Raw genomic sequence first — 24,147 nt, forward strand, 5'->3', positions numbered from 1 at the left:
TGTGGCCACTGCATTCGTAATTTGTACAGTAGAAAGAGATGAGGAGCCATGTTTACCATAGCAACCAGCAGTTCTCCAGCCCTGTGTGGGTCACCACCGTTTGCTTAAAACAGGGACGTTCTACCCGCATGTGTCTCTATGGCAAGGTTTCACAACCCATGGCGGATTTGGAGGCCCCTGCATGTTTAGTCTGTTCTATTCCATTCAAACTTCATCGTCATGGATGTGTTCCTTTCACACTCTTTCTTTTAGAGTAAAAAACGTTTTGAGAGGGAGTGGCGGGAAGCAGAGAAATCTGCTCAGTATGCTGAGAAAACCGACCAGGACATCAACGCCACGAAGGCTGATGTTGAGAAGGTAGTAGAACGCTAACACAACACCCCTCTCACGTTCATGCTAGCGTTGCACTCTGTGGGCACAAAACGGTAAGAACGTGAAGTGAAATGGTCGGGTTAATGGAGGGAAACATAAATACAATAGGCCCTTTTCACATGACGTCAGACGACTTCCGTTTTGCCGCGATGCGGGTTATGTTTACATCCGGTGTCGCAGTGGAATGCTAACTACCAGCGGCACATCATTATGGCTACTGAGTTCACCCAGGCGCTTTCACATATGCCACCAATACGACTTAACGACGCAGAACGATTTGCTGCCATCAGTCCCTTAATTCAAGATCGAAGCTTGTTAAAGGCTACAAGTTCTTCGTTGAAGGTACGTGTTTAGCTTAATTTAGCTAACATTAGCCCTATGCTAGCAAAGGTTATAAGCTGACGATCTGATCAGAATCATCCAGGACAGCAACACCAAGACGCTTTCTTGCTCGATGGTAAACTGACTCCCGAGCTTCTGAGCCGCCTCCTATGTGTGTGAAATCAACCATACACTTGTCATGATACATTCCGGCAATCATTTTTCAGTCCCCAAAATGTAACAGCTATATTGCATCAGGATTCAATTATTAAACTTGTTGTACAAGAAATATATTATTGGATTAGGATTTAGTTTAACACCATCCAACTACCCTTACCCCAACATTCCAGTGGAATCTAGACGGCCCTGTTTTATACGGATCCGTCCACAGGCCGATGTGCATCTATCCTCAGGGGGAAAGTGCTGACTGCACACAAAGGTGCTCCCACGAAGAATCCTAAAACTTGGTCCTAAGACTTGGTCATCTCTCCTGATCGCCCTCACCCAACGGCCACGTATTTCTCCATCAACAGGGAAATCGTGAAAACTCAGATATACGGGAATTTTTGTTTGTTGTTTGAACAAAATGGTACACTGCAATAGCATCTTCTTGAAGATTGTGCCGTGCTTAGATGTTGGATGGGATACTGTTGCGATACAGACACCGGGAAAGAAGAAACGGCTAAATTAGCATTCAGCTTTGACCAAGAATCAATATTTATCTAGCTATCCTGCACAACAGTATTGAAATAGGTGAGTTACTATACAATCATGAATAATATAACTGCCTAACAAAGCATTAAGTAAACTTGTTACAGTACAGGCTGCAGTGTAACATTATCGGCACCTGGTACTAAAGTTGTTGCCAGCTAACGTTAGCCCACTTTCCTAAGGCAGTTTACAATTGTGAATTAACAATAACGTTAGCAAGTACCTTATCATTGCATATACGTAAACATGTATTACTCTTAACTTTACTAACTTAAATGTACCTTTTGGAATTTCTTCAAGTAGCTAGCTAGCTAGTTAGTGGTCAACAGTTGTATTTCGTCGAGAAATCTCAGGTTACCGGGGTAAAACGGAAGTGAAGTTCAACTGCTACGCAGAAAGGCGGAAGTTAGATGATGTCATCGTGAAAAGGGTCTATTGTACGAGATGTGCCCTCCTGAACATGACCCAGCTCTCCTACTGGTCCTTGTTTACCCCAGTGTAAATGTGTGTTGTTACCTGTGTGTCCAGGCCAAACAGCAGGCTCACATGAGGGCTCACATAGCGGATGAGTGTAAGAACGACTACGCCGCCCAGCTGCAGAAATACAACAAGGAGCAGAGCCAGTTCTACTTCAGCGACATGCCCCTCATCTTTAACGTAAGGCCCGACCCCCTCCTGACCTCAGCCCTTAGCCGACACGCCCCCTTTCCAAGAGCTACTAAAACACAGTCCGCACGCTGGATGTATCTGGACCTGACTTGGGTCAGATCGGCAAGTGAAGCCCCCCTGATCCGTGTGTCTCCTCTACCTGTAGAAGCTCCAGGACATGGATGAGAGACGGGTGAAGAAGCTGGCCCAGGGATATGTCTTGTTCTCAGACACCGAGAAGCAGGTGACACCCATCATTGGGAAGTGTCTGGAGGGCATCACTAAAGCCGGCGCTAATGTCAATGAGAGGAATGTGAGTATATCAGTCAGACACAGGGGATACAGCAGAACACAGACCCAGTTGTCATCCACCAACCATAGGATTTGAGCTTGTACCCAACTGCAGAAATAACCAGGATTGCTAAAACATTTTAGCGTTGATATTAGGGAGCTGTTATATCATGAATGTATACTGTTTGACTTGTAGTGATAATGGTGTGGTGTTTGGTTATAGAAATAAAGGATCAAATGAATTGTGGGTGTATAGCTACATTCCAGAGAGTAAGCCTAGTAGTCTGAACTTCTAGGTTAAAGAGGATCAACATTGTTTCAGCCAAGGGATGGCTTTTTCAATGGGGGAAGTTAAAATAGTTAACTCTCCATTGAAGGCCTCACATTGGCGACTTGCCATCCCTGCAAACTGTTTGCTTTTGATAAGAAGGCTTTGATGAGAATGTGTTTGATCAAGTCCAAGTACTACTTCAATATCTGTGATTGGTTTATATCGGATTTGTCAGTGGATGTAATCAATTTTCCTTTGGCATGGGACAAAGGGAGCGGCCGTATTTGTATCGAGCGTAGTGAAGACTTCTGGTGTTTAATGCAAATGTTTGGACTGATCAGCCATCCTTTAATCTTTTGCACATGATAGCCTTTGTTATTGTTTGTCTGATTTCCTGCCTTTTAATTCTAATGGAACTACTGTCTCTGCAGGACTCCATAGCTCTTATAGAGCAGCACAAGTCAGGCTTTGAGCGTCCTGGTGACTTGGACTTTGAGGACTACAGTCAGGGCATCAACCGGGCCTCGTCAGACAGCAGCCTGGGTACCCTCAGTACTCCCAAAGGGCCCCTGGAACTGCTGGGCAAGAACAAGAGTAAGCCATTCTGGCTGTTTGCCAAGAAGAGTAAGGTAGGCTGCTATTACCACCACCTCCTCATAAAGACACGTGACTTCAAAATAACCGCTTTAGGCCCATGATTCCTTCCACTCCCACTCTGAATGAGACTGGACTAGCTGAGTAAATGTTTGCATTACGGATAGACATTATCCTGAAGAGTGGATTAATTAGTGGTTGAAATGATTTATGCCTTGAGGTTGATGTTAGGTCAGGCATGAGCAGTAAGGGTCAGTGCTGAGGAATCAGGGCGAGGGTGCCTGTCTGGGGACTATGACCGTCCTGGAGCCGTGAACAAACCCAGACACTGACACCCACACACATCAACCGACAAAACACACCAGGTTTGGGCAATGTCTGGAGTGACACATTGTCTTATCGACCTGTTCAAACGTTGTCGATAGATGATTCCGTTATCAGTTGTTTGGTTATTTCTGCTTGATCAACCGGGTAAGCACACACTCTCTTTCTCCGTTAATCTACTTTTGGACAGTTTTGCCTTTAGGGTGTGACCAATCTGACGAGTAGATTATCTCTGTCTGTGATTTCCAATGACGTGTCATTGGGAGTGGTGTGTGGATGGCGAGCACTCGTGACGCATCCTTAACGAGATCGAAATCAACGTGTCTGAGAAAGTGTCCTTACACTGGCTTTTTAGGGCGTCTTCACAGCTGTAGCCCAGCTTATTATATGTTATGAAAAACGTCCTATACATATAACCTATTGGTTGATGCATTTCATATAAATGGACCATTTGTAAGTGCACGATTCAAAATTAAGTTGTTTATTTTGTTCTTCCTGAAAGTGCTGCTTGTGGGGTTTTATTCCCATGGAACATGTCATGGACATGAATTCACACTTGGACAATATTAGATACATTAGTGATTAATTTGTGGACGTAACATTTACTGCAATCTGTTATGGACGTTAGCCTTTCTGGTTTGGTGGAGAAATTTCCACTTCAGTTCAGACATTTCTTTTTCTAAACTTCAATCAAGTAAAACAGAAATGTCTGAGTTTCTTTTGGCATCCTTATAGATTTTTTGCAATTATTTTCTATTTTATTAGGCACCACTTTATTATTTGTATAGTCCATCTGTAGATGCTGTACAGACCACCTGCTGACTATCAATAACATTTCAAATAACTATCTACTAAAAGTTATCTTAAACCACATCCTTTTCCTAACCTTAACCCTTACCCTAACACTTGTTCTGAGTGTTTCCTTAACCCTTACCCTAACACTTGTTCTGAGTGTTTCCTTAACCCTTACCCTAACACTTGTTCTGAGTGTTTCCTTAACCCTTACCCTAACACTTGTTCTGAGTGTTTCCTTAACCCTTACCCTAACACTTGTTCTGAGTGTTTCCTTAACCCTTACCCTAACACTTGTTCTGAGTGTTTCCTTAACCCTTACCTTAACACTTGTTCTGAGTGTTTCCTTAACCCTTACCTTAACACTTGTTCTGAGTGTTTCCTTAACCCTTACCTTAACACTTGTTCTGAGTGTTTCCTTAACCCTTACCTTAACACTTGTTCTGAGTGTTTCCTTAACCCTTACCCTAACACTTGTTCTGAGTGTTTCCTTAACCCTTACCCTAACACTTGTTCTGAGTGTTTCCTTAACCCTTACCCTAACACTTGTTCTGAGTGTTTCCTTAACCCTTTCCCTAACCTTATCCTAACCTTAGCAAGCTTTTGCTTTTGATTACCTCTCTACTACCACTAACCCTAGCCTTAAACCTCATCCTATTCCCCAAACCTAACCCTTTCCCTAACACTTATTGCATGCATTTACTTTGTTGTTTGATAGTTTGTTCACTGTATGAATATCTGTAGAGCATCTCCAGATGGTAATCTTGACAATCCAAACATTATGCCTTACAGTCTACACGCCCTGGGGATATGCAATTATCCATGATCATCTGGCGTTGTAGATAGAGGGGAAAAACAAATTAGGCTCATGTGATATTTGGTGTCCTCTGCTCACTCTACACTGTTCTCTTGTAATATGTTTTCTGTTTTACTACCACATACGTGTTGAATATGTTGGCTCTGGCGATCAGGGAATAGGCCATTTGGCTTGTTGCCCTGCTTTGCACTCATTGTGCTAAACCGTGGAACGCTGCCAGACTCCTGCGGCTCGAGTCAAGTACAAATATGCCAAAACTCGTTTGTGACATGGTGATGTCATCACCTTCGACATTTGGCTGTCAGTCATCGACCGTAAGCAACGGTGAAGAAGCACAGCCCAACCCTAGACATGTTCACACGCACCCCTTCCTCCGACAGGTCTTTGCATGGCTGTGTTCCTGGCCTGGCTGTGAATAAGCCCTCTCCTTCCGCTCTCTCTCTGTCTGTCTGTCTGTCTCTCTCCCTCTACAGTGTTTGACTGACCGTGGTTTCCAATAAGGTCAACTCTACTGGCTGGCAGCATTCTGCTAGGCTTGTGCTTTCATCAGCACAGGCATGCACAAACACATAGGATTTTCAGCTATGGGCGACCCACACACGGCCACTATTGTGCTCTTCCAGAACACAACATGAGCAGTCACACCCATCACCGCAGTGACACCTTGGGTCAGTGTTTCTCAACGGGGGTGTAACCACCCCCCAGGGGGTGTTCAGAGGACGACGGGGGGGCGCTTGAAGGAACTTTTTGCAAAGGGGAGCGTTGAAGTGCCCTTAGTTTGTTTTAAGGCGAGTTTACACCGAAGATTCAAAACGATACGAGTTTAAAGTTTCAATTACTTGCAAAAAACTGTAGTCCGCAACATTAAACGCTGCCACTTTAAGCCACTGCGTCGGGACGAGACGTTGTATCGTAGCTCTTCTCTTCAGTTTCTTGTGGCACAGCTCTGTGCTGCCTTCACGGGAACGGGATGTCAGAGTGTCATCTATAACATTTTACCTACATGAATTTCTTTCTCTTAAAAGCGTTAATTTCTCTGAGTGGTACACCGTGAACGCCTCGTTATCGCAGTACTTACACGTTTACAAGAGCGATGTTCCGCTGTCTGACTTCCCCTGGAAGCAACTTAGCATCCAGCATCCAGACACGCATTAAAACACTCTTCAATACAAGTGGCTTTGTCGACATGACTGCAATACAACCAGGCGCAGGGCTCTCACTAACTTTGAACGGTTTTTAACTTATTTATTTAGAAAGTTAATCCTTCTGCTTTTACCCCGTGATAAGTGCCAGCTTGTTTTCCGTTGGAAGAATTCATAAAAATGATTATTGTTTGGCATTTCTGATTGACTGTTGTTTAATTAAGATTATTGTTGTTAAATTGCTAGCTGTTTCTGATTGGCTGCTGTTTGTTTCCCGGGGAAACTAATACATCTGTTTCTTTTTTTGATAATTTTTTGATGATAAAAATAGTAATAATAATAATTATCATCATCATTAATATTCAGGGCAATTAGCCTTCATCTTATTTGATATTTGGTAAGGGACCTGGAAAATGGATAGGGGGGCGCTGGCCCAAAAAAGGTTGAGAACCACTGCAATGTGAAACGCCATCGACCATCAGGGATGATACTAGGGCAGGGAGGGATGACTAGTTCGAGGTGAAATCATCCACTGATGTTTGGAGAAATGTCCAGTGTTTCGACAGTGTTGAGGTTACACCATCAGTGGATGAAACGGATGATGTTGGACTATCACTAGGGGCCTGCAGATGAATGTTGAATCTCCCTCAGAAACGCCTGCTGAGCGAGACTCAAATTAATAGTCATGGATCACGAGTGAAGCAAATGAACACCTAGCTTAGCTTCATCAACCACAGTCCCTACACACCCACTGCTGCTCCCCTGTCTGTCTGTCTACGTGCCTGTCTCTCTTTCTCAATTACCCACTGCTGCTCCCCTGTCTGTCTGTCTGTCTACGTGCCTGTCTCTCTTTCTCAGTGACCCACTGCTGCTCCCCTGTCTCTCTGTCTACGTGCCTGTTTCTCTTTCTCAGTGACCCACTGCTGCTCCCCTGTCTGTCTTTCTACGTGCCTGTCTCTCTTTCTCAATGACCCACTTCTGCTCCCCTGTTTGTCTGTCTACATGCCTGTCTCTCTTTCTCTTGCAACCTCCATCACTTTCTTCTGTCTGCATTTCTGAATGGCTTCCCTGCTGACTGCTGTCCTCAATAGACCTGGATTCACATACTCTAATGTATGTATTTGACAATTGGGTCTCACCTAAAAATCAGTCACCATTTCCAAAACCTGCATTAATTGCATGGCAGTCTCATTGCCAGTTTTTAATGTGTTTTCTAAGTCCCATCTAATAATTTGCTGGCTGTCTCCTCCCTCCATTTTAACCATACCCCTTTCAAGTTTTGAATCACAGTGGTACCCAGCGGTTAATGCGCCAGCTTTGGTGCCTGGGGGTGAGATGAATGCATTGCTGCTACATTTAGGTCAATGTATTTCAGTTGAAAATATTTTCTGGGTGTATTTCCGATACAGTTAAGTAATGGATTGTCTTTTCCAATAAAACATTTAAAATAAATTCACATATTTGTATTTGAACCCGGGTTTGCTGTCCAGTCCGTTTTCTGTAATCCACCCTGGCCTTCGCACGTCCTGCCTGTGGTTTGCCGCTCGGTGTCATCGCTCCTGTTTTCCACAAGGAGGTTGCTCTATAATTATCTGCTCATATTGGCCTGTAGAAAGAGCGTTGTATGTAATTTGCCAGTATGCCCTCTCCACTGCACAACACTGATTCAAACAGCTCCTTGTTTAAGTTCCTTTTGTCCAAGGCCAGGCTACGGTTAACTTGCCTGAAAAAACAGCCTTTAGTGTTTTCCAATGTCTCCCCCTCTGCTCCTCACGTAATCATGAGGTTGCATCATCGTGTTAGTCTTCAGTAGTTCCCACCAGCATAGACCCCCCCCTTACTCGCTTCCTACCAGCACGCACTTCTAAATCCAGCCCAGTAGGCTGTTCTATCTACAACATTTAGTCCATCTGTATCCCGTCTGGCCTGTGTTTGATATACCTAGATTACCCTAGTTCTACTTCAGTTCTTAAACCACCTGTGTAGGTAAACAACCGCGGTACTCCTTGGTATTCAAAGCTACTGATATATTAGAACAGGCCCTCCATGTTACCGCTTCACATCTGCTCATGATTGACTGATTTATACAAAGCACCTAAAGAAGCCATTCACAGATTGAGGTTGACCAACGGTAACCCTGTTGGTCTGCTCCAATCAGTCCGTTGCGTTCCTCACATAGGCCCGCTCTGTCCTTCATTGTGGCTGGTCTTTTACTGCTGGTGCCTGCTAGCGGCGCTGTTTGAAGGGTCCTAGGACTCTGGGTGTCTGCCGAGGTTATTGCAGCAGTGTTTCTTCCTTTTCTGTGTGGTGTGCTTAAGGTGTTGACAGTGTCTTTCTTCCCCTTGTCATTTTTTGTTTTTTGTTTTTGTCCTCCCCCTCTCCCTCCATGCCACTGTATTCCCTGCTCTCTGCCCCCTCCCTGGGTGTCTGCCTGTCTGCCCTGACCCCAGCTCTCTCCCTCACCCTCATCACTCACCCCATTCTCCACTCCCCCTGCCCCCTCGCCCGCTAACGGACCCCACTCCCCTAAGTTCGGCCGGGACCCTCTGTCGTACTGTTTGAAGGAGATCAATAAGACAGTCAAACCCAGAATCTCCTCCTTCCGGACCCTCAGGCGAACGGTGAGTCATGAAGGTCAAGGTTCACAGAGGCGGCCCAACATTTTAACGCATCAACCTGTTCTCTCGTATTCCAGGAAATGACTGAAGAGGTCTAATCAAACCTGACTATGTGGATAAGTGAAATGTTTCCCGGCAGAATATTGCAGAATATAGCACATACAGATACGACAGGATGTATTTGTTTATAAATGACCAAATTGATGTAATGACCATGAATTGAATCAGATGTTTAACCTGAATTACATTTTAATGCTACTACTAGTTGTTTGATTGTTGTTGCCATTAATTGTCCCATTAAAATTTCATCCAAACTAGCAAAGCATTTTAATTTTCAACTTAACATTTCAGTAGTATAGACAATATATCATATATTAATAAACAATATCAGCTAAATATCTGAGATGAGTTGTGGGTATGGTCTGTGTTAATATGTTTGGTAGAGATTTGGCAGATATCTCAATGAAACCGTTCATAGATGGGTTGCCTGTAAGGATGCACATCATCATAAAGACAGATGGCTGTACGTTGTTCTGTATGGTCAGATTGCTAGCAACAGTGGCAAGACGCTTCAGTGTGGTTACCGTGTCTTGTTTTGACTGATGTCACATATGCAAGTACGGCTCATATTTACCAGATGGCTCGCCAACAACTACAAAGTTTTGGAAACAGGGAATGTGCACGGTGTCAATAATTGCTTTGGCTGTAAGCCAACCCCATCTGTTCAGCACATCTGGTTTGTTGCTGAGCAACCCGTTATTTGTAGAAGATGAAACGACACAATCCTGATCTGATCTTTCTGACATTGACCTTTCAGCGTGGAAAGGCAGAGTCTTTGTGAAGGTGTCCGTCTGTTTCTCTCCCTCAGAGGTTCACCCCAGAGAGGATCTTGGTCTCGGTAATAGTCCTTCTCTGGGCGTATCTGTCTGTGTGTGTGTGTGTCTGTGTGTGTGTGTGTGTGTGTGTGTGTGTGTGTGTGTGTGTGTGGGGGGGGGGGGGGGGTTAAAGGGTGTCACTACCGCTCACTTTCACTGGGAATGCCACACATGATCACTTCTCCATCAGTGTAATTGGACTAGTGTCTTAGCCTCAAACATCTCACTAGAGCCTGTGCCTGTTCGCCCTTCAGTTCCGTGCACGACTATTCGTGCTCCAGTTTAGCAGCTAGGCAGTTTTAAATGGCTCCCTGCCGGATTCAAATTCAGTATTTGTTGCTAAGCAGAGGGCTGAAAACATGGCCAGTCTGAACGTCCGCCTGGTGTTCGAGTTGAAGAGGTGGCCACCTGGTGGATGAAGTCTTTAGCCGTGGGGAACGTGATTTTATGTGTATAATTTGAGGACCATTTTGGGTTCCGTGCACCTCCGTTGTGTCACGGTTGTCTGGTGTCGTCATGATAAGGGGACGTTTAGCTTTCGCTACACAACCCAGTGGTTGTGTCGTGAGGGCTGGGTCTTACGAGGTTGGGTGTGTTCAAATGAATGGATTGGTTCTGGAAATTGGCGGGTGGAATTGGTGGTGGTTTTGGGTTTCACACAGCTCACTGTGTGAGACTGTAAACAGTCTGCATGTCCATTCTTTCTGTGTCAACGGGAAATGTCATTACAAGAGATTAAAGTTGTTTCCTTGACAAAGCGTTGTCCCAGGAGTTAAACCGTAACCATAGACCAGCCTTTCCTTTTAGAGGTGTGAGTGGGTGTGTTCTGTTTTTGCCACATGCCATGGTGATGGAGAACATTCGCCGTGTGTTGTGTATAAAAACAACTGTTCCTCCCTGTACGGTCCATCAGCCAACTGTGTCTGAGGACTTTGGACATCTCCCCCCCGAGCAGCGCAGGAAGAGGTTACAACAGAAGCTAGACGACATTGGCAAGGAGCTGCAGAAGGAAGTGGACCAGAGGTGTGTGTATGTGGGTGTTTGTGTGTTCATTGTTTACCCAGTACTGGACTCCACGGGGGGTTGCTGTTCCTCAGAGAATAAAACCTAACCTCCTCCTCCCTCTTTTGTTTTCCTCTCACTCACTTATCTCGCTCTCCCTCCTCCAAACTGCCCGTCTCTGCAGTGAGGCTCTGGGGAAGATGAAGGATGTGTATGAGAAGAACCCTCAAATGGGAGACCCTGCTAGCCTGGCTCCCCAGATCACCCAGACAGCCCAGAACATGGAGAGGCTAAGAGGAGAGTTCAATAAATATGAGGTAAAGGTCCCTCTACTGGCCACAGTGATGTACTGCAGTCAAATGTTCACGTTCGCTACATAGGTTACCTGTTCACGTTCTTTATAAACACAGACACAATGTTTTCCTTAGTTGAGTGTGGTCACTTGTGTGTGTCTCTCTGTCTCTCGATCTCTCTGTCTTTGTCTTGGACTTGAGTCTCACAATGTGTCCCAACCAAAGTGTGAAGGAAGAAAAATTTGATTCTGAAATCAATAAATGAATAATATATAAATACAATATCTATATATTTACATTGTACATAAAAGACTAAAGAAATAGATTGCAAAATACTTAAATGTATATAATATAGCAGTACATTATTTTTGTCTTTAATATTGTGCATGCATTTAATAAAGATGTTGTTGCTACTTTCATCTGATTGGACTGGAATGCTGGAATACCCAACTAACAATGCAGTGTCAATTAAATAGTGTTACGATGTGTGCTTTATTCCTACATACTGCTACTGCTTGCACTGCTATCACTACTACTACTAGCACTACTACTAATACCACCACTACCACCACCACCACCACTACTACTACCACCACCACCACTACTACTACTACTACTACTACTACTACCACTAATACTACTACTACTACCACCACCACTACTAACACCACCACCACTACTACTACTACTACTACTACTACTACTACTACTACTACCACTACTACTACTACTACTACCACTACTACTACTACCACTACTACTACTACCACTAATACTACTACTACTACCACCACCACTACTACCACCACTACTACTACTACTACCACTAATACTACTACTACTACCACCACCACCACTACTACTACTACTACTACTACCACTACTACTACCACTAATACTACTACCACTAATACTACTACTACCACCACCAATACTACCACTACTACTACCACCAATACTACTACCACCACCACTTCCACCACCACCACTACTACCACCGATACTATTACCACCACCACTACTACCACCGATACTACTACCACCACCACTACCACCAGACAAAACCAATCTTATGATTTGTAAATTTAAGACCTAATGCTGCTAGCTATCAGGCAGTGATTCATACTGTTGTTGGCCAATAAGTGTAGCACCAGAACGTTTGACCCTAGCTGAATAGCCCATATTCACCCAGGTTGTAACAGGTGATGTGTGGCGAAGCTGACAGAACTCTGTGGTGAGGCAGCCTTGAAAAGAGGGACTAATGCAGGTCGACCCGAGGTGGTCACTTTCCTTCAGTACAACATTATTTAGCCAGCCTGATAACTTCACTCACTACAGACCCAAGCAAACTCTCTGAAGTGAATGCACCAGCCAACCTCCATTTAAATTGTGGTAATCTTACAATCTCTTGTCTGAAAATAATATTTTGTCTGAAAATAATGTAAGCTACTAGAGGATTTGTAAGTCTAGTCTAACCAACTATGCACCTTGTCCCTCTGGATGGATTAAAGAAAGCAGTGATGTATATTAATTGGCCATTTGTTTGTGAGAAAATGTGAATGGTATCAAATTTGGTTATTCAAATTCATGCTAATCTACCTAGACATTCTTAATCCGCAGTAATGAACTGGAATTACTAATCACAACAGCTGAAATACGGTTTTAATTAGGCCTACAGTTGCAGAGGGCCAGACTAGCCTTTGTGATGCAAACCTGTGTAAAACTGGCTCAGCCCTCATTTTCACCATCCAGTCATGTTGTTTTGTGTCTGTGTACAGGAAAGCACAAAACCCCCTACTAAATATAACTGTCATAAGCAGTTATACCTCTCACTGTGTCCTTTACCACAGTTTATAAATGTAATTTCTTTGTAAAAAGACTGAGAACATTTCTAATGAAGCTGACATTATTTAAAATATAACTTCAAGGAATGTATTGTATTAACTGTTGCCAGGATGGAAGTAGATACAGTCTCTTCTTGGTAAGAGAGTGAAGACGTGTCTGTGTGCTTGGTCATTCGTTCAGTATGATCTCACTGGGCCTAGAAAGGATTGCCATAACATCTGCCATGTTCGATTACCTTTTAGTATGGCCTAAACATAACCAGTGATGAAAGGCACTCCTGTTTGATTTATGAATTAATTTATTTTCAACCTCCTGTCTGAGCCTCTAATTATGTAATTATGTTCTCGAAAAATACACATTTTAAGGTTTTTGATACTGCCAAGGTATTGCATACAATATTATATATATTTGTTTTAAATTTTGGGCCCTTTGCGCTATACATTTTCTCTGAGTAACGTTTTTGCCGGAGTGCGTAAGCGGAGAAGAGCGAATGTCTCTTACTGAGTGACTGACCGAGTGACCCTTGTTAAATAGCGTAGTGGTTAGAGAAGCAAACTTGTGAACTATAGGTCCCGAGTTCGTATCTCCTCGAATGCGAAGTACGCATTGTGAATTATTGTGTATTGATGAAAACTTTGCTGGCTAAAACCGAAACCTGAAACTGTATACGGTTATATTGGGATTGTTTCCGGCATGGAATAGTTCATCTTCAGTCTGGCTAGCAATTGCTGAATTCTTATGACTATTCCAGTAAATTAGTAGATAACTGTAAGGCTTATTACTGGCTGATACGCTGTTAAAAAGGCAGTGGCTAAAGCGGCATTTCTTTACAGTTTTAATTCATGCTGAGGAATTTACCATATTAAGATAATGTCATGGTTGAATTGTATGATTATTTGTTTCTGTTAGTTTACACATTTTAGGGTTTGTTAGGAAAAGATCAGTGAAGATGAGAGGAGATTCCAGAGGCTTCTACATAGCTGTCACTGTCTTTGTGTCTCTGCACAACATGGGGCTTCTTTATGATGTCTAAAGTTCAGCATGCCTGGCACCTAGCAGTGGGACAATAATTAAGTCAAGCTAGTTGAGTTGGTCAATATTTGTTTTCAATATGATACATTTTATTTGATTCATGATTATTATTTTAATTGTTTCGGAGTGTGACACATTTTGTCCTCCATAGTAAAGTGTACAGGAAACAACCCTTTATTTCACATGTGCTTTGTGTGGTAGTTGTGGTTAACAGAGGCTGGAGGCCGAGGGGATCCGTTGCTCAGGAGAGACACCTCACGAGACGACACGCACAGATCCCACTCCTTCAACAACAACGGCAGCACCCACGAGTCATGCAGGTTGGCGCCGACACCCTGACCTCATGCATGGCTGTCAGTGAACCTCTGTACGGACGTTTTTAATATTAAGTGTATGTGATCCTCCCTTAAGCCCGGATGGAGCCCAGTCCGATGAGGGCACCCCAGACCCCTCTCAGGCCATCTACGCAGAATTTGATGATGAGTTTGAAGAGGAGGAGCTTGTGCCTCCAATTGGCCAATGCACAGCCATGTACAACTTCCCAGGTGGGCCTCAATCTGTGCAATGTGCTCCGAACGATGACCCGTAATAAGGACGCATACTGTAGACAGTATTACGTACGTGATGAAGTGTTACATGACATCCTGTCCCTGCTAGGTGCAAGTGAGGGGACCATAGCCATGCAGGAGGGGGAAGTGTTGTCTGTGGTGGAGGAGGACAAAGGCGATGGCTGGACCAGAGTCCGCAGGGCCAACGGAGATGAGGGCTACATTCCGACATCCTACGTCAGCATCAGCCTTGGAAAGTGACCCTGACAGCCGTCCCAACCACAGCAGGCCTGAGAAAAACTGACAATCGTCACGGGTGATGATGACCCCAAAATATTGAGCAGCTGTCCCATGGGGCCATTTAGAAAGAGGTAACAGCACTGTGGGCAGGACCACCTGGATGTCCGTAAGGAGACTATTCAGCCAATCTTTACTATTTCCACAGAGATGTGCTCTACGTCCACGACTTGTTTCCCCTGCTGGCCAGAGAAGATAGTCACTGGGGCTCTAGGTTCGTCCTGGCTTGTACCAGATCACTATATTGATCCCAGTGAAGTCACACTGTTGTTCAGCTCTCATTTCACTGTGGTGGTTCTACAGTAATGGGTATCATAGCAGGACTGATGATAGAACCAACCAACCTGCATAATCCATCTGCCCTCACATCACTGGGTGATGGCTTCTGGGAGGTAGGTTGCAATAAGTTCTGAAACGGAGTGAAAACGGGAGGACGTACCTGAACTTTTCCTTGAAGTACCCAGTGCTACAGACCCCTTGTGACCCAGAGTTCATAACCCTAACCTGCTCTCTAAAAGCATGTTAACTACATGATCACCGATGATGTTTTTGTGAAATGATCCCAACTTTGTTAACTGGTCACACCCTTCCTGTTCCTGTTTGCACTTCCTCTTTCCTTTTTGGACATTGGCTCGGATAATGGGCAGGCTCAGCGCACGTCTGTACTGGATTGCTTTCAGCCTCTGCAGTCCCCGTGACGCCCAGTCTTCTGTTTAGATGTGCTCGTATGCAAAGGGGCTTTATTTCCTTGTGCTTTGACACACTGTTTAAAAACATTAGCCCTACACAAGGCCAACGACTCTGTTACACGAGGCCAACGACTCTGACAGTTGAACCACCATAGAAAGACAACATTTCAGTCAATTACAGCCGTATCCTCATTAAAGCTAATCCCGGCTAACTCAACCATACTTTTAACAATGGGCTTGTGTAGGGACTAATTACATAAAACATGTATTTCAGTCCCTAGAGTGCAGCAAACAATTACACAAAATTGCGTGCTATTCTTTGGGTGTTGAAATCCCTGGTAAAAAAAATCTGTAAGAAATCTATAAATGATTGCTGTATTGCGCTGTATTGGCGCTCCAGTTTGTCCACCCTGCCTGCGCTCATTGTAAAACATTGGGCTGATGTAGCTTGGCTGATCTACAACTCCGCTTCCAATTACCCGCTGGTCTGCTGGAGAGCACTCCTGCGTTATTCTGAATGGTAAAGAATTCCTTTGTTTGCATTAAGAATGTAATTTATTAAGTATGCGTAAGTTGCTACATTTAAGGATTCCAGTTTCAAGTATGTTTTGGATTACTATATGAGGTGAACCCTGTTTGTACTGAGCTGTCTGTTTCTAAAGCTGAGAGATTCAAGGAAAATGATGCAGACAGAATTACTGCAACGTTATAACCCTCGTATTTATGTTACAAATAATATATTTTAGCTATCACAACACCACTATTGTCTTATTAGCTTTTTAACCTCATAAATAAAGATTGTAAAGTTGAGACGTGTAAAATTGCGCTGAGGTGAACGTTTCCATTTTGTCTGGATTTGAGTAGTAGACCTCCAGTTTTACATTGAGCCACACTGCAGGGGCACCCCTATGTGAAACTCACTCACGCCAAGGTGCCTTCATGGTTGTAAGCATTGTGTGTGTTTGTAGCATATTTTACTGGGTAAATCCATCTGAATTCAATCACTTTTTGACAGCACATCTGTTTATTGCGCACATGTATTTTCCAATTGCAGAGGTATTCTGAATGTGACTTTATTTTATTTTTGCCTGAATGCCAAAACATTCTAGAGCTCACAGTGCTCTAATTTGAAATGTGGTATTTTGCACACCCCACCTACCATAAGACATCTTCACTGGAGAAGAGAGTTGAAATTCACATCATGTAAAAGCCAATAATCAGGGTTGTGAAATCGCCCCTTCATTAATTGATCTTGCTTTAATCTAAGTATAATTCATGATCTTTATAACTTAAATAGAATCCCCATCCGTGGGGAGGTTGTTTGGAGTCATTGCGTTTGCTTCAATTATTTTTCATGTTGTAATAGTCCTTCTTATGATCCATGAATAGCATGGGATTTCTGGGCATTTGTAAACCAGATACATTATCAATCTTACAAAAGGCAGTTCTAGTTTCGAACACTACCCAAAGATCAGCTGTACACATGGGTAGCAAACTCTTTTCTGTAGTTTCTCCAGCAACATCTGGATTCTCTTCATGCATTGGAACTTTAATGTAATTTTCTGTTGTTCATTCAGCATATATCATTTTTTTTACCTTATATTTGAATTGTGCCTGTTATTGACTAGACACAACCGGGTCTTGTATACAGATTGGGAATTATTTCAGTCACAGAATTAAGATAATGGACCTATTCCTGAAAAACTACAAATCAAATGATGTGTAAAATAGCAGAATATTTATTTATAGAAAGTACCGCAAAGATGGCCAAAGATGTACTCTCTGTTGAATGTCAATTTAAATGGTTGTTTCTACTCTAATATTTTTGTGATTTCAGTTGATTTCCTATGGAGCAATAGCTGCTAATTTTTTTAAACAACATATATTCAAGAACAGAAAGAGTTTCAGTAAGGCCATATAGTGTGTGAACTTCCCCGTTAATCAGCCAAAACATGACATGCAACCTGTTTTGAAAGCATGTTGTTATAACTGATGGCTGGCACTACATTAAGGGTTTAAGCTTCAACCAATAAAAAGAATAGGAAACGATTAAAATGATTCATCCCAACCATTAATCTTTTAGGTGGTGAGCATGTCTTTTGGCAGGCTGAAGTCATGTTCTAAGTACTTCTGTAGTGCGAAAAACATTTATGGAACGTTTAATACAAATCAAAACGTTTTTGACGTATTTGCCCATTCAAATGTCTTCTATTCTCAAGACTTAAATAAATGTAAAGTACACTTAAGTTCAAGCATTTGTATAATTTATTCTGGATTTTTGTTGCTAATGTGTCTCTTGCATAGGCTGTGTTTATTTTAAGGGTGAAAGTTGCTTACCCTTGGAATAAAGGCCCAAGTGAATTATTTTTCAAGTTTGTATATAAAGCGAAGTCCCAGCAGGTGGCAGTATTGCTTAACTGTGTAGTTTCTCTGGATCTTACCGCTTGCTGTTGTCCTTCACTGTTCTGTCTCTCACTTAAATATGCATTTTTAAACTTCTTTATTATAATGTTGGCCAATAATTTGCATGCATCATTATTGGCCCTTTACTGGTGTTCACACTAGCTATATAAGTTATTTTCCCAAACATTTCTTACTAATTAGGATGCATTTGTGCTCGTTTCAAACACTGGCTTCTAATTGATCAAATAAAGACATGGTGAGTGAAACTGATTGATGTTTGGGGTTTCGATCGGCCCTTTTTCTACAACAACAACAAAGCAATACACTATGTGGCGCCCATACAGGGGAAATTCTACCTTTACTTTCGAAAACCTAATTGGCTTAACGCTGCGCTAAAGGCCAAGCGACCACTGGGCAGCGTTGACGGGTCAGTTGATTGAACTTGGTCATTTGTATGCACTGCTTTTACACTCTGGATACGGTAAAGGTCAGGTTCTACATACGACTGCCTGTCTTAGCTGATATGCCATAGCTTTGCTAGAATTAGAGTTGCCTGGGTAACAGTATGGGCAGCTTCAGTGAAGAAGCCTCCCCCGTGGCGACTGTGATAAACGGTCCAATGTTTTGCCTCAAACTTCCACTCTGTCATAACCTGATGCATTAACATGACTTTGTCTGGACACAATCACTCCACCATGTTGAAATGTTTGTACCATTATATGTTGGCTTAGGTACTAAATGCCTCATTAGCCTGTGTAAATTTAGATCAAATGAAGCAAATGCATTCCATTACGTTTTTACTTGCCAGTATTACATTTTCTGTCATCTGTAGTTAGGGATTTATCTTGTTGGTGTTTTATATAATATTTTATTTTCATAGAATTGTCTTGATTCTAAATAGTTATCACATTAATTTGTTTCAAAATTTATAATTTTAATCTGATAATTGTACATATACACTGAGTTCCACAAAAATATTTTTGTGCAGTCCTAAAAGAGGAATATAATTGCCTTTAAAGTCACTTTATATGTAAAGTGAATGGGTCATATAATTTAAAGACCAGAAAGACGACTTTAGTCAAGTTTGAAGAGTGTATTGCTTTAAAATAAGCTAAATTAAAAAAAAACTTTTTTAGTGAAGAATAAATTAATGTAACTATATACAGCTCCAGAAAAAATTAAGAGACCACTGCACCTTTTTCTTTCCTTTCCAAAAAAAAGTCGAAAAGGAAGTTTTTGAGTGAGGAACAAAAGTTAAAAATTAAGAGACCACAGCAAATTGAATGCGTCTGTTCCTCACTCAAAACCTTCCTTTTCAACTTTTTTGGAAAGTTAAGAAAAAGGTGCTATGTATGTATTTGAGCATCTAGACATACTGTGCAGTGGCTCTCAAAAGTATTCACCCATCATGGACTTTTCTACAATTTATTGTGTAACAACATGAAATCAAGATGGATTTAATTATGAGGTAATCAATCAAAAGGAAAAATAAAATGTGCAAAATGTTCTTCATTATTACGTAGTTATGTAATGCTTAAATACTTCTCAATACTATACCTATAGCAATTACAGCAGTGAATCTATTTTGTTGAGTGCCTGCCAATTCTCAATTGGATTGGGCCACTCAAGGACATTCACAGACTTGCCCCGATACCTCTCCAGTGATGTTTTGGGGGCTCAGGGTGTACAAGGGCTGGGCAGCAGATTGTTGCAAATCGGGTCATTGTTATTGTGTAGTTTGCGTAATTAGTCTTCATGCCAGTCCGAAGTCCTGTTTGCTCTGGATCGGGTTTTCCCTGTCACTGAGATGATTCCCCATAGCATGATGCTGCCACCACCTTGCGTCACTGTAGTGATGGTGTTTTCAGAATGATGTGTGGCTAACCGACTGTGGGACCTCCCAGAGACCGGTCTATTTACCCTGAAGTAAAATTTACCCTGAATGTGAAATTCATTAATTGCAAACTAGTGGAATCCATTCAACTAGTAATGTGTCTTGTGGAAAAGTTCAAGAGGGTGAATACTTTTCAGAGCACTGTAGGTTTTCATTCTTTCCTTTTAATCAGTGATTAATCTAGATCTGAGACACCAAATTAGTGCAATTATCTAGCAGATACAAACAAAGACAGGTTTTGTGGACCCTCCCGAACTGGAGTTGAATAATGATCCCAAAATATTTATCAGCTATGCTTTTTGGATCATTCTCCTAGGAGGTATGTGAAGATTAATAAAGGGCATACACTCTATTTTCTCGAAAGTGATTAACAATCAACAAACAACTATTGATTATTTCTCTGTACTGCCCTTTGTGAAAAGGTACTAATCCTACATCTACTCAAGACATTGACTTAATGAATCAATAGGGTGGAGAGCCGAAAGAGAGACACTGCTTGAGAAAACCCATAATGATCTCCTTCTGCGCATTCATGTAAAATGTCCCAAGACTGCAGGATGGTAGATTCCTCAACAGGAATGAGTCTGGAGCAATATTCGTTGCAGGATTGACCATAGCTGTCTGTAGTGTATTTGCTATATCCTACTTGTGTAAGGGATTAACATTGATATTGGTGTATTGGATGTATTTAAGGTTGATATTGACACTGTTGTCCATACAAGAGTCTGGGTAGGTTTTTAGTGGAAATGCAATATTCAGTTCAGTGATATATCCATGTTAAGATATACAGTACTTTAACCAAAGTATTCAAAATCATTCTTTAATTTTAGTAAATTACAAATTGTACATTGACATTTTGTTGTTTTAGATATTTTTATTTGAAAACATTGACCTCAATCAATTGTGGAGGGGTCCCATTGGTTTTATGTTGGGTAATATTTGTATTGTTTTGGGACTAGCATGTTGTTTTAAGACTAGCCATCTTGTTAACATTTCAAGAGGAATGGATGGACTAAACACAGGGGGAATTCTCAAAGAAAACCTACTTCAGTCTGCCATAAAACTGAAGCTTGGGAGGAAACTGACTTTAAGTCAGGACAATGATCCCAATCTCAAAGCCAAAGCAACATTGGAGTGGCTCAGGAAGAAAAAGCTGAATGTCCTACAGCAGTCCAGTCCTAGTCCTGATCTCGGTCACATTTAGAACCTGTAGCACTGTTTGAAGATTGCAGTCCACAGGTCTTGTTCAACCTACCTGGACAACCTGGAGTATTTGTTCCAATGCCTTTGCCCCCTTCTTTCAGGGGTGGGTTGAGTATTGAAAATCTACTCAAGTAAAAGCACTGTTACTCGTCCTAAAATGTACTGGGGTAAAAGTTGAAGTACCACCTGAAAGAAATTCTCAAGTAAGAGTACTTGGTCAAAAAAGTGCTTGAGTACCTAGTTACATATTTTGTTCAAGACAATATAAAGCCACAGTAACAACAAGGAAAAATGATTTAAGTAAGTACAAACGCAAATTGCATATTTAATGTTTGAATAGGCTTTTTTTTCCCAGAGCCCATAGCAATGCAGAATAGAAAAACAAAATCAATTGCAGAAGTAAATAATACTGTATTCCTATTATTAATCTGTGTTGCAAATAAGATTCTTGCAAATTAAGGCCATCCTACATTTTACTGGTAAAAAAAATTGTTTTGTATTAATGCTCAGTACATCTTGTCAATCAAATAGTTGTTGTTAGTAAGTCAGGTCTTGGGTGGAATTACTGACTGCATTGCAACTAAGCCACCTGGTTAGCAGCAATTGCTTTCAACTAAAATCTAGCTAGCTAGACTGGGTATGTTGATGTTAACTAAATTGCAAGTTCAAGTTAAGCCCAATGAAGCACTAATACAAATATACTAACAAGTTGGCATAATCCAACGTGAAGGCTAGGGAAGTGTCTATGAGAGAGAAGTGATTTGGATGCTAAGAGATAAAGGAACTCAATTAGAACCTTTGCACGAAAGTTGGGCATAGCTAAATCAACAGTTTGAAATCTCCTAAAAAATAGCCTCTGGTGTCTTCTACAATGACCAAAGATCATGACTGGCCGGGAAAACAACAGCAGTTGATGACCGAATAATGACCAGAGCTGTGTAAAACAACCCTTACATATCAGTGAAATCACCTGCAAACTCCACAATGTTGAGGGTGAAAGCGTCACAAACTCCTGTTTACAAAATACTTTAGCTGTATAATCACAAAGGCTGCATTGCAAGATGCCAGATGAGATAAAAGTGAATCTTTAACAAAGTAATGGGAAGGCAAGTGTGGTGGAAAAAGTGGAACTGCAGATGATCCAAAGCATACCACCTACAGGACTACTTTGTCCCCAACCAAAAGCCCTGGGTTAATGGTCATGTCCGTGCTATGCTCAGAGCACGAACCTCCGGCTATAGCTCTGAGGACCTGGAGGCTTTGAGGAAATCCAGATATGACCAACGGAAGGCTATCAGGGATGGAAAAAGAGGGGTATTTTAACCACCACAGCTCTGACCCCAGACACGTGGGGAGGACAGTGACACATCACAGAATACAAATCAAGAAACGTCAATGCTGCTTGTCCCAACGCCTCGCTCAATGATGAGGTCAACACCTATGTGCAGTTTGTGGCGACCAACACAATTCCTTCAGTGAGGCTTGCTGAGGATCAGGACGACTGCAGTCTGTCACTAACCACTTCTGATGGGAGGAGAGTTTTAAAAAGAACTCTCGGAAGTCACCAGGCCAGATGGCATTCCAGACCATGTCCTCAGTGGGGGCACTGACCAACTAGCTTTTAGGTTTTCACCTCCATATTCATCCTCTCCCTGATTCTGTTTGTAGTTCCCTCCTGCTTCAAACAGACCACCATCGTCCCTGTACCGAAGAAACCTTCCATCACCTGCCTGAATGACTACCACCCTGTAGCACTGACCTCCAACATCAAGACGTACTTCGAGCGGCTGGTCAGAACTCACATCTGCTCCACCCTTCTTGACTCCTTGGAACCCTTTTTATTTGCACAGCGCCCCAATAAATCTACGGATGATTCCATCGCCCTGACGACACACCGCCCTCTCCCACCTGGAAAAAGGCAACACATAAATGAGGAAGCTGTTTGTGGACAGCAGTTCTGCATTCGACATGTGCTCACCAAGCTTGTTCCTAAGCTCGGGACCCTGGGACTTAACACCTTCCTCTGCAATTGGATCCTGGACTGCGTGGCCACACACAGCTCTAACATCATCCTCAAATTCACGGATGACACTACCATCTGGGTTCCATCTCGGACAACAATGTGACCGCTTACAGAGAGGAGGTAAAAAACCTGGCTACATGGCGCCAACAACCTCTCTCTCAACGTTTGCAAGACTTAAGGGATGATTGTGGACTTCAGGAAGTGGCGGGGGGGGGGGGGGGGTGTCATGCCCCCATACACCGATGGAGAGAGTCCCTGATTTCAAGTTTCTCAGCGTGTTCATCAAAGATGACCTCACTTGGTCCAGACAAGCAAACTCAACGGTGAAAACTGCCCAAAAACGCCTGTACTTCCTGAGGAGACTAAATGTTTGGCATGGAGAAGTCTGCGAAGCTCTTCATTGGCTGCCATCTCCCCTCCATGCAATGCATCTATTATACACAATGTCATAGGAAAGCACAGAACATCATCAAAGACTACAGCCACTCAGGCTATGGTCTGTTCACACTGCTGCCATCTAATAGATGCTACTGGAGCATCGGAGCACACACTTCCAGACTCACTTACAGTTTATTCCCTCAGGTCATAAGGCTCCCTTAACCAGCAACACTGATCGATGATCATACTGATCACAAATGAACTTTCCAGATCCTCTGATGTCCTTTCAGGTTCTTTTAATGAGCATTCAAATATTCATTTGCATGTACCATTCATACGCTTATTACACTCATGTATCTATAATATTCAATATCTCGAATTACGAATTGCTGCTAGTTTACACTGTTATATATATTACTGCCATACTTGCCATATCTAAATGTTCAATAATTCTACCCAGTTTGCTGCTAATTAAAGTAATCTGTATTTTAATCTGTAAACAGTACCTCACATGTAATGTATATTTTTGCTGAATTCTATTATTATTTTGTTTGGCTATATTTTTGCTTATATATTCTTCTTCCTAACTCTCACTACATAGTGGTCAGGTGCCATTTCACAGGAATTTCATTGTGCAAGATGACGCTGTGTTGTGCAGTGCATTTGACAAACCTTGAGACTTCAAACTTGAAATCTGAACTACACTGATAACTTTCAGAAGTACGTTTCTGGCCATTTTGAGCCTGTAATCAAACCCACAATTG

At 42.3% G+C, this 24,147-nt stretch overlaps 1 protein-coding gene across 4 annotated transcripts in view; it reads left to right on the forward strand.

Moving 5' to 3' along the window:
• The window catches only part of trip10a (thyroid hormone receptor interactor 10a), a 34,256-nt gene extending 16,101 nt beyond the window's left edge, over positions 1–18,155 (forward strand). Inside the window, exons 6-16 of one of the 4 annotated variants that reach the window (XM_010901194.4) lie at positions 253–357; positions 1,933–2,061; positions 2,219–2,365; positions 3,046–3,243; positions 8,734–8,904; positions 9,770–9,799; positions 10,690–10,799; positions 10,963–11,095; positions 14,150–14,268; positions 14,360–14,493; positions 14,606–18,155. In XM_010901194.4, coding sequence (XP_010899496.1) covers positions 253–357; positions 1,933–2,061; positions 2,219–2,365; positions 3,046–3,243; positions 8,734–8,904; positions 9,770–9,799; positions 10,690–10,799; positions 10,963–11,095; positions 14,150–14,268; positions 14,360–14,493; positions 14,606–14,757 — 1,428 coding nt within the window. In that variant the 3' untranslated portion in view covers positions 14,758–18,155. The remainder of the gene's footprint in view (positions 1–252; positions 358–1,932; positions 2,062–2,218; positions 2,366–3,045; positions 3,244–8,733; positions 8,905–9,769; positions 9,800–10,689; positions 10,800–10,962; positions 11,096–14,149; positions 14,269–14,359; positions 14,494–14,605) is intronic. The other 3 variants (XM_010901195.4, XM_010901196.3, XM_010901197.4) reach the window with 3 other exon arrangements.
• Positions 18,156–24,147: the final 5,992 nt, after the last annotated feature.

This window comes from Esox lucius, chromosome 11, assembly GCF_011004845.1.
Source record: "Esox lucius isolate fEsoLuc1 chromosome 11, fEsoLuc1.pri, whole genome shotgun sequence".
NCBI lineage: Eukaryota > Metazoa > Chordata > Actinopteri > Esociformes > Esocidae > Esox > Esox lucius.